At 51.8% G+C, this 14,817-nt stretch overlaps 7 protein-coding genes across 7 annotated transcripts; 3 read left to right on the forward strand and 4 right to left on the reverse strand.

The window, feature by feature from the left end:
- Positions 1 to 306: 306 nt before the first annotated feature.
- Positions 307 to 1,203, forward strand: JN550_010640 (uncharacterized protein; the record flags this gene model as incomplete). The annotated part of the gene is made up of 3 exons (XM_049308916.1): positions 307 to 682; positions 750 to 1,007; positions 1,064 to 1,203. 3 exons carry the CDS (start codon positions 307 to 309, stop codon positions 1,201 to 1,203), a joined length of 774 nt encoding a protein of 257 aa, XP_049167445.1.
- A 1,277-nt stretch (positions 1,204 to 2,480) lies between these two features.
- JN550_010641 (uncharacterized protein) lies at positions 2,481 to 3,107 on the reverse strand (the record flags this gene model as incomplete). The annotated part of the gene is made up of 1 exon (XM_049308917.1): positions 2,481 to 3,107. The coding sequence occupies one exon, from the start codon at positions 3,105 to 3,107 to the stop codon at positions 2,481 to 2,483; it is 627 nt and encodes a 208-aa protein (XP_049167446.1).
- An 831-nt stretch (positions 3,108 to 3,938) lies between these two features.
- Positions 3,939 to 5,162, reverse strand: JN550_010642 (uncharacterized protein; the record flags this gene model as incomplete). Its single annotated transcript, XM_049308918.1, has 1 exon — positions 3,939 to 5,162. One exon carries the CDS (start codon positions 5,160 to 5,162, stop codon positions 3,939 to 3,941), a length of 1,224 nt encoding a protein of 407 aa, XP_049167447.1.
- A 2,467-nt stretch (positions 5,163 to 7,629) lies between these two features.
- JN550_010643 (uncharacterized protein) lies at positions 7,630 to 8,282 on the forward strand (the record flags this gene model as incomplete). The annotated part of the gene is made up of 3 exons (XM_049308921.1): positions 7,630 to 7,739; positions 7,801 to 8,153; positions 8,218 to 8,282. 3 exons carry the CDS (start codon positions 7,630 to 7,632, stop codon positions 8,280 to 8,282), a joined length of 528 nt encoding a protein of 175 aa, XP_049167448.1.
- Positions 8,283 to 9,108: 826 nt separating this feature from the next.
- JN550_010644 (uncharacterized protein) lies at positions 9,109 to 10,731 on the forward strand (the record flags this gene model as incomplete). Its single annotated transcript, XM_049308922.1, has 2 exons — positions 9,109 to 9,313; positions 9,365 to 10,731. The coding sequence occupies 2 exons, from the start codon at positions 9,109 to 9,111 to the stop codon at positions 10,729 to 10,731; spliced, it is 1,572 nt and encodes a 523-aa protein (XP_049167449.1).
- Positions 10,732 to 11,179: 448 nt separating this feature from the next.
- Positions 11,180 to 12,396, reverse strand: JN550_010645 (uncharacterized protein; the record flags this gene model as incomplete). Its single annotated transcript, XM_049308923.1, has 3 exons — positions 11,180 to 11,476; positions 11,538 to 12,143; positions 12,214 to 12,396. 3 exons carry the CDS (start codon positions 12,394 to 12,396, stop codon positions 11,180 to 11,182), a joined length of 1,086 nt encoding a protein of 361 aa, XP_049167450.1.
- Positions 12,397 to 13,530: 1,134 nt separating this feature from the next.
- Positions 13,531 to 13,854, reverse strand: JN550_010646 (uncharacterized protein; the record flags this gene model as incomplete). The annotated part of the gene is made up of 1 exon (XM_049308924.1): positions 13,531 to 13,854. The coding sequence occupies one exon, from the start codon at positions 13,852 to 13,854 to the stop codon at positions 13,531 to 13,533; it is 324 nt and encodes a 107-aa protein (XP_049167451.1).
- Between the last annotated feature and the right edge of the window lie 963 nt (positions 13,855 to 14,817).

Below are 14,817 nucleotides of genomic sequence, written 5' to 3' on the forward strand. Positions count from 1 at the left end.
AACCTCAAGATGACGACGTATCATCAGATGGCAACTCGGGTGATCGCCACTGTTAGTGAGCTAGCTATGAGTTCATCGCGCAAAGTCGCATGAGCCGCCATGATGAGGGCTCGAGTATATAGGTTTAAACCATCTCCCAGCATTGTATCACATCCTTCTGTTACCCAGCATCAACCGCAACAGCCCTTTTTTACTACTTTCCTTTCATTTTGAAGTCGTCGACTTTCAATATTCAGCTTGCTGAAAACTTTCATTCACATCATCACGCAGGCCGACTGATTCTCACTTCCTCTTTCTTATTTCAAAATGAAGACCAACGTTCTCGCCTACACCTTCCTTGTCGGAGCTGCCTTCGCTCAGGGTGATGTTCCCACCACCCTCCAGACTGCTATTCGTCCTTCTGGCAGCGGCCGCCCCGGGTTCCCCCCTGGGTTTCCGTCTGGACGCCCCGGCTTCCCATCTGGCTTTCCCTCCGGCCTCCCTTCTGCCGGCTTCGGTGGCCCGGCTCCGAGCGGGCCTCCCCCTTCTGGGTTGCCCAGCGGGTTCCCCACTCCGAGTGATGCCCCTGAGGGCGGACTAGATCGTCGCCAGTTCTCTGGGTTTCCCACTGGACCTCCTGGCTCCCGACCAACGGGATCTCATGGGGGCCATCACTCCGGTCGTCCCATTGGAACCCCAACAGGTGAGAGCATGCTTATGGAAACTCCTCAGTTTCACATTTTTCTATTTACTTATCGTGGCCATCTTAGGATTCCCCTCGTTCCCCACTGGCAGCGGCTTCCCGTCTCCCTCGGGTGTGGCCAACGGCTTTGTAGCTGGTCAGGATCGGGCCTCCGGCTTTCCCTCTGGCTTCCCCACCGACTTCCCTTCTGGTTTCCCTACCGACTTCCCCTCTGGCTTCCCTACAGGCCTCCCTACCGGTTTCCCAACCGACTTTCCCTCTGGCCCTGCTGGACCTGCTCCTACTGGTGGCTTCGGCGGTTTCGGTGGTCAGGGTAGACCTGGCGGTAAGAATGTCCTTGGGATTGTCTGCCGTAATTCTTACTAACAGCTGTCTTGACAGGTGCTCCTAGCGGCTTCCCTTCCGGATTCCCCAGCGGGGGTGCTGGTCCTCGGCCCACTAGGTCAGCTGGACCTGCCCCCTCAGGTGGCCCCGAGTCGGGTGCCTTCGGCCGCCGTGCTCGTGATTTCTTTGGATTCTAGGGGATCATTTAAAACTTGACGGTTTGGGGCAGGAGATCTTGGAGACGAGGCCAACGATGCGGTTTCATCAACTAGGGTCGGAATCTTATTACCAACGAGCAATTCACCCGTCAGGGCTCGCGCAGGTTGGTAACGATGAACTTCTTGTACATTTTATCAGAAATATTGAGGCTGGTTGAAAAAACTCTGGCGTGATTGCAATTCTATGGAAATCGTGCAGCGAGAATGTTTTGATTTATGAGGGTGTAGAGTACGCTATCCTCCCCGGCAAGATAGTGACGCATTGCGTACTCGATCCCGCGCGACTTGATTATGTATTGCCTTATCATTGTCTAATGGTTACAGATCCTCATATCGCAACGGTATGGAGAGTTGGCGGTCATCTACAGAGCTACTAAGAATACGTCTTATAACTTCGTGGATGGGTGATCCATAGTTGCAACTAAGGACAGCGAAACCAACGAAACCCTGCGGAGACGAGACGGCCAGCAACCTCCCCAGTGACCTGCCTCCACGCACTTGGTATTGGGCTCTGAAGATACCACTTCGGTCCATCACAGACCGAGCAGCAAGGCCACTCAGGTGTCAAGTGCCGTGAGTATGACGTCCCCAACTAATGCTCCACGGATTGTCGATCCGTCATGCTCAGGGAACTCGGCAGAGTGTCTTTTCAACCCCGAGCCTTCAGCCTTGCGATTGTGTGAGTCCCTATAGCCTTGCATGCGATTCGTGACCACACAAGTGCAGATAGCGCGGGAGGAATTATACCCCCCACGCTTTCTAGACCCCCAAAGTTGCAGTATATATAGACGACGGTAACAGTATCAACTTTGAAGGATGTACTGGCGGATACCACTCCGGTGCTTGATTTGGTGTCTGGCAGGTTTAAATCGACCTGGTGTTACATTACCAAATCGGCAATCAAACTGACACATGTTCCGAGATCTTCGAGACGCCGTTCAAACAATTCAATATTGTAATCAAGGTCATCACCCAGCTGGACGTGATATTATATACATAATATAAAAGGGATCCGCTTTCAGTTGGAAATTATTAATAAGTCGGTCTTGTATGCGTAGTTATTAAGAAACGCTTTGTTACTTTTCTTATGTTTTAATAGTAAGACCTAATTTAAGTATTCGAATTTTCGGTTGATGATTATTGTTCAGACTTTGCTCCTGCAATTTGTTTTCTTAACTTTGGGAATTAATTCTCAGTGTGTCAAGAGCCAGTCTGCGGGCTGGAAGCCTTTATCCAGCTGCATTGTCCCTATCTACTCACATCTTCTCTCCGCGGACCCTGGTCTGGTTCCGCTCCCCGAGCAACTTGATGGGAGGCGACAGAATCGTCACATAGCACGGATGCAGCCACCGTGGCACGATAAACAAACAGCTCCCTGCCGATCGCGTCTGTGTCTCTTCATCTTCCAGGAAAGGTAGATACCCAACGTCCCTGATCCCAACATACGCCTCAGCGAGGTGTGCAAGCCGTATCACGCGCCCAGATATACCCGTGTGGCAGTGTGAATCCATGGCATCGCATCCCTCCCCCTGCCACATTGAGAGCGCATTAGACAGCGACATGGACCCCACGAACCAACCAAAGAGCATCATATATAGGTAGGTTGCCGCTGTGCTGAGGAAAACCGTCTGAACTAGATTTGATACATCCTCCCACAACGTGCCGCCAAGATTGAGCTCAATGTTCGGTGCTTCATGGACGATGGTCGGCAGGAAGAACCATAGGTTCAGCGCCGTTAGATCAACCCACATGGCACACGCGACGAGGAAAGCCGCCGCGTACACGCCGCATCGGCCATGCGTTATGACTAGCAGTGCCGAAAGAGAGTGAAGAATGACCACGAAGCAGCAGGTGTAGTATATTGTGTCGTCGAGCCACCTCATCTTGGCCGGTGTCACTCTGGTCCTCGTTGTACCTAGAGACAATAAAACCCGAAATGACACGCCGACAGGGGAAACAATGGACACTGCGGCCTCGGATAGAGTACGAAAACAACGAGATTGGATAAAAGAGCCGCCAAAATTGTCGCAGAGTTGGTTAATTGGTCGTAAGATGCACGTGAGGGAGTGCTCTCAGAGCTGGACTCCAAGAATAGAATATCGTCGATGGGGCCTGGATCACTGCCAGCAGCTTAGCTTGATTCCCTATTTGTGTCTCCGGGAACGAGGTGAAATGACTGGGGAAACGCAGTTGATATAAAAAGCTCTGGGGCGGCAGAGCTAGCGCTTGCGTGGACTCGGGTTTGGGGATGTTTGAGGTCCGTCGATCTAAGCATGAGAAACATCGGTATTAATACTGGGGCGCCAGGAACGTGAGGCTCAGTGTGTAACTTTGGTGGAGTAGAGCCTGAAACGTCGAGAATGGACTGTTTGGAGGCCCAAGCGACGTGGTTAGCGTTAGCTGTCACTCCAAAGCGCGACCGTGGGCGGCTTGGCCCGAAATTCTGCGGCGCGTAGAGCAGATTGGAGGGTGGCACGCTTGGATTTGATCAAACCATCGCCCGTCTTCCTCACGATCTAAGTTGGATGGGATTGGGATAGTTCGCCCGGCCTGGGTATAAGCTGGACCGCTCTGTTGCAAGTGAGTCAAGCGCAACAATGCCTCCACCAGGTGTCAAGGGGGAGCTCGGCGCTGACAACGGCTGTCCGAAAGGACGCGAAATTCGACGACAACCGCACCTCGACCGCCCAGGTATCGCAAAGGCGTCGTGCCAACTATGCGATCGAACGGGGAGATATGCTGCCCGGGAGGCTTCTTCTCTCGCCTTGCACCTCATCCCGAGTCAATCGATGCTTGCCAATCACATAGCCGGCTAGAGTGTTCCTCTCATACCCCAGCATGCCCTCGGCTGCCTTGGCCGCACGCCGCGTCTCCTCGAGAGAAACGATTCCTGCCATCTCATGGTTGAAGTTGCGGGAGTTGGATGGGCTGTCTGCCATGAGACCCAAGATTGTCCAGCTCTGTCTCCGACTTGTAGAACCATGGTGGTGGAACGCGCGGGCTAGCGCAGCCATCTCTCGCATCTCGCTCACGTCGCGTTCAATCCTGCACACCTGACCCAACACGCCAGCTCTCGGGTTGCCGTCCGGAAACAGCGCATCGAGGTAGTCATCCATCGAGCAGCCAGCCCCCGGCCCAAGCCAGCGGTTCCAGCCCACCTCTGTGTGTCGCTGTATTGCATAGACGGCGCCAACCAGGCGTCCCTCCATTCGGTGTCGAACTCCCCAAAGCACACCAATCTGAGCGAATGGGTCGTCTTCAAAAGCGAAGTGATTGACAAGAGGAAGCTCAGGGAAGTTCTCGCAGTTGCAAGTATGGCCTTCGTGGCCGTTATGAGCCCCGAGAGGTATTACCATCTCACTTGCGGCAGACCCGAACGTGTAGACATGGAATTTGCCCAGCATTTGGCCTGGGGGTAGGTCGGAACAGAGACGTGCCATCACCCAAGCCATGTCCAGTGCACCTGTATTGTGAACGAGGATGTTCATTCGCTTTGCCTGAGATTTCAAGCAATGCGCGCGGACCGACTTGTACAACTCCGTGGACAAAGGGGTTGGTATTTGGCAAGTCCTCTGAGCATATAAGACCACGAGGTCCAGTGGTAACCCGAGTCGGTATGGCAGGAATACTTCCACATCGTTGCCAAACAGTTTTCCCAGTCTCGGGCATGTATTCTTGCGGAAAAACTCTTGACAACATTCCATCCCGCCAACAACTATCCATGAGCAACAATCCCAGTCGGTGTTGCGACCGTACTTGACTTCGTATTCACTGGTGAATACTCTCCTCTCCCGGTTCATGGCACGGATGAGACACCAGATTGCTGCGATCTGAAAACAGAGCCATGGCATGCCGATGATGCCGGGCGCCAGTAGCCACAAAGGAATGATGCTGATTATAAGTTGAAATTCGACGACCGAGACGAGAAAATACAGCATTGCACTCTGACAACCGCTGCGGTCCAGGGTTTCCCTGCCTGATATCAGTCTTGAAACCTCGATCAAGATCATCCGTGGTATTGCACGGATAAAATAGTGCGCATCGGCTTTCACAAGGGAAATGCATGATTGCTGATGCGATAGCGGGATAGTCCCGGTTGCGCCATCTGACAATGCCAGTATATGGCTGATTGACATGGTTACGCGCTCACTCGTGGCCGGTCTCCCCAAGCCAGCAGATTCTACTGATCCCAGGAATGGCATAGATCCTGACAGCCACGACATCAGAGCCTTTCATCGACGCTGAATTTGCTTGGAAACCATAGCTTAGAGAACACAGGGAGTAAAACTACGGGGAACTTGATAAGATATATGCTGAGTGGGTGCAACAGTTGGCTGCTATCGCAGCAGCATTCCAGTGCAGCAGTAACTTCCAACACCGGCGGTTGATGACATTCCTCATTTGCAACGCGACACCACCACAAATTCGGGGCTCCGAACTATGAGGAGTTATCTGTTTCGCCGAATCAAAGTTTGGCCATCATTGGAAGTGTTTGCGCCGTAAGTCCATCTCTCACCGTATTGCTTATGGGGGTTTTAGCTATCTACTACGATCCCAGAAGCCGAACGGGGCGGGCAGATGACGAGCCCTGAGGATTAGCACTCGTTTTAAGTTCGGAGCCAGTTAGGTAGTCAAGTAGTGTGCCTCCACGAAAGACGAGTCCACACTGACCAGAGCCATAATAGGGAACGAAGCTGGTTCCATGGCCGGCGCCTATTTGTTTGCCCGCGAAACTGAACCGTTGGACCACCATTGCCTTGCGGACTCAATGTCACAGGACACTGCCTCTGAGGCGATCGCTCCGATCAGAGCTCAAACCAGGGGCGTACCCTTCGCAGACCGCTCGTAAATGGCCTCTGGTTGCCAGCCCAGAACCAGAACACAAACAGGAGGCTCACATGAGGCTAGCCAAGCCACGCGCTGTGGCATTCATTGACTTCACTAGAAACTCTAACGGACGGGTCCCAAGGGTCTCGCTGCTGAGACCTCGTGTCGGGAATGCCGGCCCAATGCCGTATTGCGACTATGTTGGACCAGGTTCCTGCCAGCCCTATTACCGCGGTTGAAGTGTCCTTGCAGGCTTGGCAAGCCTCATCTGCGTAGCTTGGACTTGACCTCGAAAGCCACCACTTGCTTTCGATGGTAAATGGTTCAACTGACATTCAAGTCCGCCTATATCACGTGCTCCATCAAGTAATAACGTGGCATCAAATGTCTTATGAAACATATTTTCGCTGATCTCGGATGCCTTGGTTTGCACTTCGAGGCAGACAGATTGGTAGCAAGGCTGCCGTATCATGAACTGCGAAAGGATACAGCAGAGATACAGGCCAACGGCACAGCTACGCAGAAGCCCGGGTGTGCGCTGTGACAAAAGAGCGGGCAGCCTGTGCCCATGGTCTGATAGACCACAGATAGCACCATCACTTTCGTTCTATCATAGCGAGACGGCGACATCAGGAGACTGTCAATGGATAGGATAAGACTCGGGTCGACGCGAGATGAACAGTGAGAGGGGTACAGCGCCCCTCGCGTAGTGTTGGACACCTCTTCTTTCGTCGGCGGATGAAGAAGTTCCAAACTGTTCGTGACTGAAAATTACATCCACATCTAGGCTAGGTGGTTAGATTTTGCATATTAAGACTGCTTGGTGTTGGTTTCTTTTAGCCTGCGGGTGATATCCCGGCGGCGTTCTAGTGAGTTGCATCCGGAAAGGTGGACTTCTTGGCAGCAGCCCTGGCTATGACATGCTGAGAGACAAGCTAAATTTAGCGCTCTCCCTGGTGAGCCCCCCGCCAACAGTTCAGCCATTGCACTCCCGGTCAATGGAACGCACCTGGGGACCGGGGTGCCTCGGGGCCTGCGGGCACAGGACAGGACCTGCAGCTGGGAAACGGGATGGGAATCCCAACACGGTGGCTGCCCCACGACTGACCCTGGAAGTACAGAGGATTGGATGATTTCATCATTGCACAAGACACAAGACACCTACAGCTGCCAAGAGCTGACACATGGCTGCTTAGAAGGGCTCACTAAGGTAGGTCGAGACATCCCATCCCATCCGAGTAGGAATTTACGAGCCAGAAACTGGATCCTACCACACGCAGCCAACCTAACTGTTGTAAGCACGGCGTTATTCACACGCTGTCTTCTGCGCCCCAAAGGGATGCAGCGATTCACTTCCCTCGTTCCTTTTCCCCAATACGGAAGACGTTGGTCTGTTTCACTGCCAAACTCTGAACGACGGTGACCTCTAGCCAAGCACTGGCGACATGTTTCCGGCGACCAACATAAAGACCCAGCCGTCTCCCGCCGTGGTCTCTCTCCATTTCCCGGGTAATATCAAACAGAGACGTCAAGTCAATCTAACCGAGTCCTCTATTCTCTCTCGCACCTCTCAGCAATATGAAGTCATTCCTACAGCTCCTGTCTTTCGGCCTTGTTGCCGTCAGCGTCTCTGCCGTCCCAGTTGTCGAGGAACGCCAGGACGTTGTCTATCAACTCAGTGTGGCCACGTAAGTCGAGAATAGTATATCTATTCACACCATATCCGGAAGTACCTAACCTCTGCCATAGTAAGGGAGACGCCAAGCTTGACGGCCAGAAGCTGGAGATTGTGAACGCTGTAGTCGGTGTCTTTAAGGGAGACCACCCCCCTGCGAAGGTTTACGAGATCAAAAACCAGCAGAACCCAAAGCTCAGCGAGCTGCACACTTCGCCAGTTGGCATTGTGGACCATGTATTAGGTCTCAAGGGGGACAACGGCTTGTACAACCTTGTGGATATTACCAATATCCATAGCACCGACAACTCGAAAACTCACTTCAGCACATTCAAGCTGAAGGATGGCCTCGTCACCCAGGACCTACCCGGACATTGGATTGCTTTCCCCAGCGGTAATGGTGCCTGGGACGTGAAGTGGTACGATGGTAAGTCGAATTTTGATGAAACTACATTTCCAGGTCGCAGTCGTTGCTAATCTTACCCCATTAGGCAATGCTATCATCACCCAAAATTATGTTTCGGTAGACGTTAAGTACAAGAAGTCTACTAAGTAGTTGCTTTATCTTCATCAATGCAGTTTCTTGAATGATTAGTGTTTCTCTGGAGATGGTTAAAAAAGACGGGGCTTAGGGGAGAATAACTTATCGTAAAATACATGCCACCGCTCAGGTGTCTCAAGTCGTGGCACTCCCTTCACTTTGAACTTTCTGCAGATCAGTTCTACGAAACTAGATTCAACATGCTGCGAAACGATTGCGTTCATTGCACGCGTGGCCCCCATGATGCCAGTTGCAGGCGAGCTACTATCTATCGGCGACAACGTGAACAAGGCAAAATGATCATATCGAGGCACTACGATAGTCCACCATCTTTGGGGCCCAAACATTAATGCTTTGCTTCGGGCTTTGGTTGACGGAATTCTGGTTGGGAGTGGTACATGATCAATGGAACCTGATAGAGTGTCCGCGAAACTCGAAGATTGGAGCCAGCACGACGAGCCATTGGAACAAGCTACATATTGATATTAGAAGGGCATTCAAACGGCCGCTTTCGAAGTTTGCCATGTTGCTTAACATCAGAGACAACATGCATGGACCTTCGCCGTGTCAGAATATTTCACCAGCTAAGCCTTGCGTTTGTTACATGGTTGTGCGGCTTGGTGCAGTGCACTTTGCATCCAAACATCCACCAGGCTTGCCCAAGGATGCCTGGAATGGAACAACCGCAATAATTCCATCAAACTTTCACTTCTTTTCGTTCGTTTTTGTCTCTTTTCCCGCGTGCCCTGCTCCATTTATCTTTAAAAGCCACTACTTCACCAGAATCACGACACGTCGATTCCTGCACGTCAACATCATCAGACGTAGCTCGCATAGCGTCATGCCGCCCTCATCTGCGCCGCCTAGCCGGCTCGAGACCCTTAAAGACAGGCTCAAACTCCGGGAGCATCTCTCACGCTACTTTTCTGGCGACCAGAGCCTCTTTGTGCAATCCACACCCGCTAGCGAACTGCCCAACATTCGCAACCTTTGCGTCATGTGTGACAAGCCCGGACAGAAGAAGTGCGGCAAATGCAACCAAGCTGGTAGGAAGCCTTCTCACAGTGGAGATCTGACTTCTGACAAAGTGATAACAGCTTACTGCTCTCGAGAATGTCAAGTGGCAGACTGGCCCCAGCACAAGGCGCTGTGCAAGACCTTTGGTGACTTCGCCGAGGACAAACGCCCATCTAACAGCCATGTTCGTGCCATCCTCTTTCCTGCAGCCGACGATAAGCCCAGGTTTATCTGGTTAGAGCAGAAGATTAAGCGCCACGAGACTGTCGTGATGTTGGACAAGTTTCTGGATTCGACCTCTTCTGATACTCAGAGCATTAGCATAAATAACGCTCTCGCTGGCATGGGCTTTGCTCCCATCGGTCACGGCCTAGGAATAATCTCACAGTCGAACGAAGCAGGCGACAATATCAAGTTGACCAAGAGCATCATGTCCCTGGGCAAGGCTGGACACCTGGGACCATGGTATGGAAATCACGCTGTTATTGGTCTCAAGCATGTAGCTCGACTCGACGGCAAGAACCAGGCCCCTATGGGCAGCTCAGATGGAGGCCGTACAGGTGCCATACAAGAATTCGAGGCTGTCCATGGCCATAGCTATGGAGACTCGAGCAGCCAATCAAATCACGGCCAGGTAATGGGTGACGATGTCAATTTCCGCGACTTTCGCCATTCTGTTGATGCATTCCAGGGCTGGTTCCTGAACTACTGCATTGTCAACCCAGTGCGCTACCACCGGCCTGTTATTCCTGCGCTCTTGATACACTGCGACGGTTGCTTTCTACGCTTCTCTGCCTTTGGAGCTTTGAGTCCTGTCCAGAAGGTCCAGGTTCCTGTCCATATTCTGCATGAATTCCAGGCCTTCATTGAACAGGAACCAGCGACTGGTCCTCAACAGGTTGGGCTTGAGTGGTTCACCCGACGATTCTCGCCACAGAGAGAATTCGTCACGCAGCACATCAATAAGACAACTTTGAACAACGCCATAGCTCGGTACTTGGTGCCTACTGACGGTATTACCAACTTCCGACGCAATGCAGCCCTTGGGATGAGCCCTAACTGCATCGACATTGCAAAGCCTCTGGGTGGGTCCACGCTGCTGTTCGATGGTCGAGGTGCCCCCATCGACCCTGTACACCTGTACGCCTTGAACGATTTTCTAGCAAGCGTTGAGGAGTATCAGCCAAAAGACATTCCCGCCATAAATGGCAAGAGGGATATCGTTCCACGCTTGTGGATCAACCACCATGAGCATGGTGCCGGAAAAGGTTCAAAACCAGAGACAGCGTTCAAGGCCTTCTGGTCAAAGTGGAAGAAAGAGAAGCTGGAACGTGGTGTGGACCTGAGTGAAGTGCCCTCGCCCTATGACATCTCAGGCATTCTCGACCACGAAGTGGTTTATGCGGAGACTCTCACCAACAAGATCTTTCACGGAGCGCACCACTGAGGTTTCTCTTGTGAGGAGTCGATGGACGAGACGCTTCAGACAGGGATCAACGGAATCTTTCGTGAATAGAACTACTCAACATGGGTCAATACAACTGTTAATAACCAACGATTGCATTGGGTTGCTCTCTTCTAGCTTGGTGATGTATCTTTGATACAAGTGGATAGCGGTTGTCTCCGCGCTGCTGAAGGCGCCAAGTTCGAGCAGATGCACGCAGTTAAACGTACGCAGGGCCTCTACAGCTGTCGCTTCGTTGATAGTGTCGCTGCTAGATCGCAAACTCAGTTGATTTCAATTCTTCTCCTCAATACACGTATCTACAGAATATTTCTGGGGTAAAGTTCCACACATCTTCTAGTAACAGAGGATCTTAAGCAGGACCAGCGCTATTACTATGCTTCAAACCCACAAGTTATGGTATCTAGTATAATATAATAGAACACCACCTTTACGTTTCGTTGACCAGCACATATCTATATCGGGCTTTTCCAGCCTCGAGATCTTGGACAGCCTGGTTGGCATCCTTCATAGATCGCTGTTGCACCATGCCCTTGAGGCTCTTCTTTGCAACCAGCTCCAACATGTCTCGAAGATCGTTAGGAGATCCTATCAAAGATCCGGTGAACTTGTTGCGTCCGAACACAACGGAGGGACCCGCGATGGGAAATGCTCCATCCTCCGGTATACCGACCTGGACGAAGCTTGCCTGCTTCTTAAGAAGCTTGAAGTAATCATTGATCGGCACCTAGAAGAAACAATTAGCGGATTGCGCTTGCATATGGACCTAGCTGTGGTTGATATCTTACTTTGGATGAGGCAACGGTGGAGATAATAAGATCGAGGCTGCGGTGGTTCTTGGCGACCCAGTCCTTGTCGTCATCAGTAGCGATGTAGTCATCGGCACCGAGCGAAAGAACCTCCTCGCGCTTCGATACCTTCCGCGAGATACCAACAACCTCGGCACCCATGGCCTTGGCGAAGATGACGCCGTAGTGGCCCAGACCTCCCACACCAACGATACCGACGCGCATTCCAGGTCCGGTATTATAGCTCTTCAGGGGATGGAACACGGTGACACCACCGCACAACATGGGCGCAGCCTCGGCCGAATCAACTCCCTCAGGGATCTTGACGACAAAATGAGACTTGGTGCGGTGGTAGGTGGCGTATCCACCTTGTGTCGCATCACCGTTGAAGTGCTTCGCATTATACGTGGGAACCCATCCGGAGCAGTAGTTCTCTTCCTCAGCAGCACAGTCGTCGCAGTGTCCATCACGGCCCAGGCAAGAGTCTGCTTGGGCACCGACACCAACGCGGTCGCCAACCTTGATGCCATTCTTGGCCTTGGGGCCTACTCTAACGGCAGTGCCAACGATCTCGTGGCCTACTGTGCACGGATAAGCGGTCGCGCCCTAGAGGATTAGTTAGTTGTCTGATACAGAAAGCTGTTACGCCTGAAGTTGGCTAGGGGACTCAGCATACCCAACCGCTTCTCAGTGTGTGAATGTCACTTCCGCAGATACCGGAGTGGGTGATCTTGATATCGACGTCGTCTTCCTCCCACGTCTTCGGCTGGAACTCCTGCCATACCATGTTACCTTCGGCGGCGGAGGCATCGAGAGCCTGCCATCCCTCAAACTTGTACTCGGCAGCCACGGAAGACATGTTGCAAGTCCAGTGATATTGCCTTCTCTATATGTCTATCTGGCCGGCTGCGTATTGCGAAACTATATGTAGGTGATGTTACGGGAGTCGCGGGGCGAGTATCATGGTATTATGGGCTCATCTTCTTCTTAAACGTATTCAGAGCTGCCTTGTTATATGACTGACTCTGTACCGCCTCCACAGTAGCCCACTGGCCATCACCCATTACCACCATTTTCGTCTGCAGCAGCTCCACTGCCGAAAAAATGTACGGAGTGCATTACAAAGCAATACTCTGTTCTGTTGCTCGGTTTGCCTTGTGAGGCTTTAAGGCTTTTTAAACGTCACCGAGGCAATCACCGAGAAACGTTCAGTAACGATTCCGCAAGGACCGGGTTTCCACGTGGATACGGGGCCCGTTAAGAGTCCCACATGGTGTCCGCTGGCAATGCCCGCTTGCCCGCCTCGACTTTGTTGACCCGGCGTCGATGTGATGTGGCTCCTCTACTAGGGCCGAGGTTGGGCTGGCGAGATAGCGATAGGCGTTTGGATCGGACTTTACATGTCAGAGTCCTTAATGCGCTTTAAATACTAGGCCCGAGGGCGGCTAAGATTCCGCACTTATTTATAATACTTATTATATACGGTAACTATATTTAATGTGATTATTAAATAGTTAAGTGGATGTAAATTCACATCGATTTAATTAATACGTAATTTATTAAATTCCCTTTTTTAAGGGTTTAATTTAAACATGTTTTATAATTTAATGGGTGTAGCGTTACGATTTACACTGCAGTTATAACTAACTGCCTGGTGACATAGCTCATATTCTAGACGCCGCCACAAACAAACCCAACAATCTTTGCATGACCCTTCTGAACAGCCCATGACGGTGAAGTCTGGCTGTGGTCACCTGCGACGTCAACATGAACGGGTTGGTTAAGAAGGAGTTTTGCCGCATTAATGTGTCCTTGCTTCGCTGTGGATATCAGTGGTGTCCAATAGTAATCATTGGCAACGCTTGAATCTGCATCTTCTTGAGAAGCAGCAACACCACCTCGAAAAGCCCATTATCGGATGCAAGGCTGAGTGGTATACAACCATCCTTACTTGAAACCTCTAGGTCTGCCCCCTTCTCTAGCAGCAATCTAATCACCCATTGTCACCCCAAAGCGAAGCAGCCTGCAGCGACGTCAGCCCGTCGGTATCTAGGATAGTCAGATCGGCGCCCTTCCCTAGCAGCAGCTTCACCATCTCCATATCCCCATTGCCCGAAGCAGCACTGAACGGCGTGTGGCCCCATTTACTCGCCACACTTAGGTCGGCGTCCTTCTCTAGTAGTAACTCGACTACTTTTGTGTGTCCACTGGCTGAAGCAGCGTAAAGCGGTGTCCACCCGTGATCGCTAGTTAGCGTTTCACCATTTTCAAGCAAGAGCTTGACTACTTCAATGTGACCGTTACGAGAACCATCCATAAGTGAAACGTATCCATTTGAAACGACGTCAGCACCATTGCTGATAAGCAGCTTGACTGCTACAGCATTTCCTGCGTTCGCGGCATGGGTGGGTAGTGTCCGCCCATCGTCATTGGGGATAGTTAGATCAACACGCTACTCGAGAAGCAGTTTCAAGACATCTAAGTGCCAAAAGACAACACCCGGACGGCTGTTTTGCAGGCCTGTTCCATATCGCTGCTTGAAGTTCAACAGCAGCCTGCATCTGACGTGCTTTAGATCCTTAGGATTCCCTCTGCAATCAAGTCGATCGCCTCACATCCCAAAACGATTTCTTCTAGGGTGGAGACATCGTATGCCATAGCAGTTGCTTCCCAAACGGAAGAAGCTCGCCGTTGTAAAGTTGGACCTGAAAGCGAGGAAAAACCATCAACTGGCCAGGCGACAGGTCTACAGTAGGTTCCCGTCTGCATGATCAGCTTCTCCGCTAATTTCCTGTCCAGTCGACAACACCATCGTCGCCGATATCCAGGCGAGCATCTCCGAGTCGTTCGGCAATGGCGTGGATCTGGGCTGGCTAGGCAGTGGCTTCTGTCTCGGCTGCGCCTAGGCCAGTTTCTCCATAGACCACGCATACGGGCTCTACGATATGAAATCAATATCGGCATCAGATAATCCCGAGACATGCCGAACGCTCCTGAGCCTGGCAGAAGTCGGTTCTTGGAAAATGGCACTGGCGACCACCAGAAGCACCATATGGCTGGACTGCTGCACGATATGAAGAAAGCGCAGTACGTCATAACTATCCAAATCCGGGACGAGCCGAGCGAGTAGCCCGCTTGCGTAGCGCCCATGTTAAGACCTACCAGGATATATTAGCCGTACATGTTCGCCGCCGTCGTGTCCTAAGCCCGCCACCACCAACAAATCCGCCCCTAGCGACAACAAACTGCCAGCCCACGGCGAATCAGCGGCCGAGAACGA

This window comes from Neoarthrinium moseri, assembly GCF_022829205.1.
Source record: "Neoarthrinium moseri strain CBS 164.80 chromosome Unknown scaffold56_Wmoseri_CBS_16480, whole genome shotgun sequence".
NCBI lineage: Eukaryota > Fungi > Ascomycota > Sordariomycetes > Amphisphaeriales > Apiosporaceae > Neoarthrinium > Neoarthrinium moseri.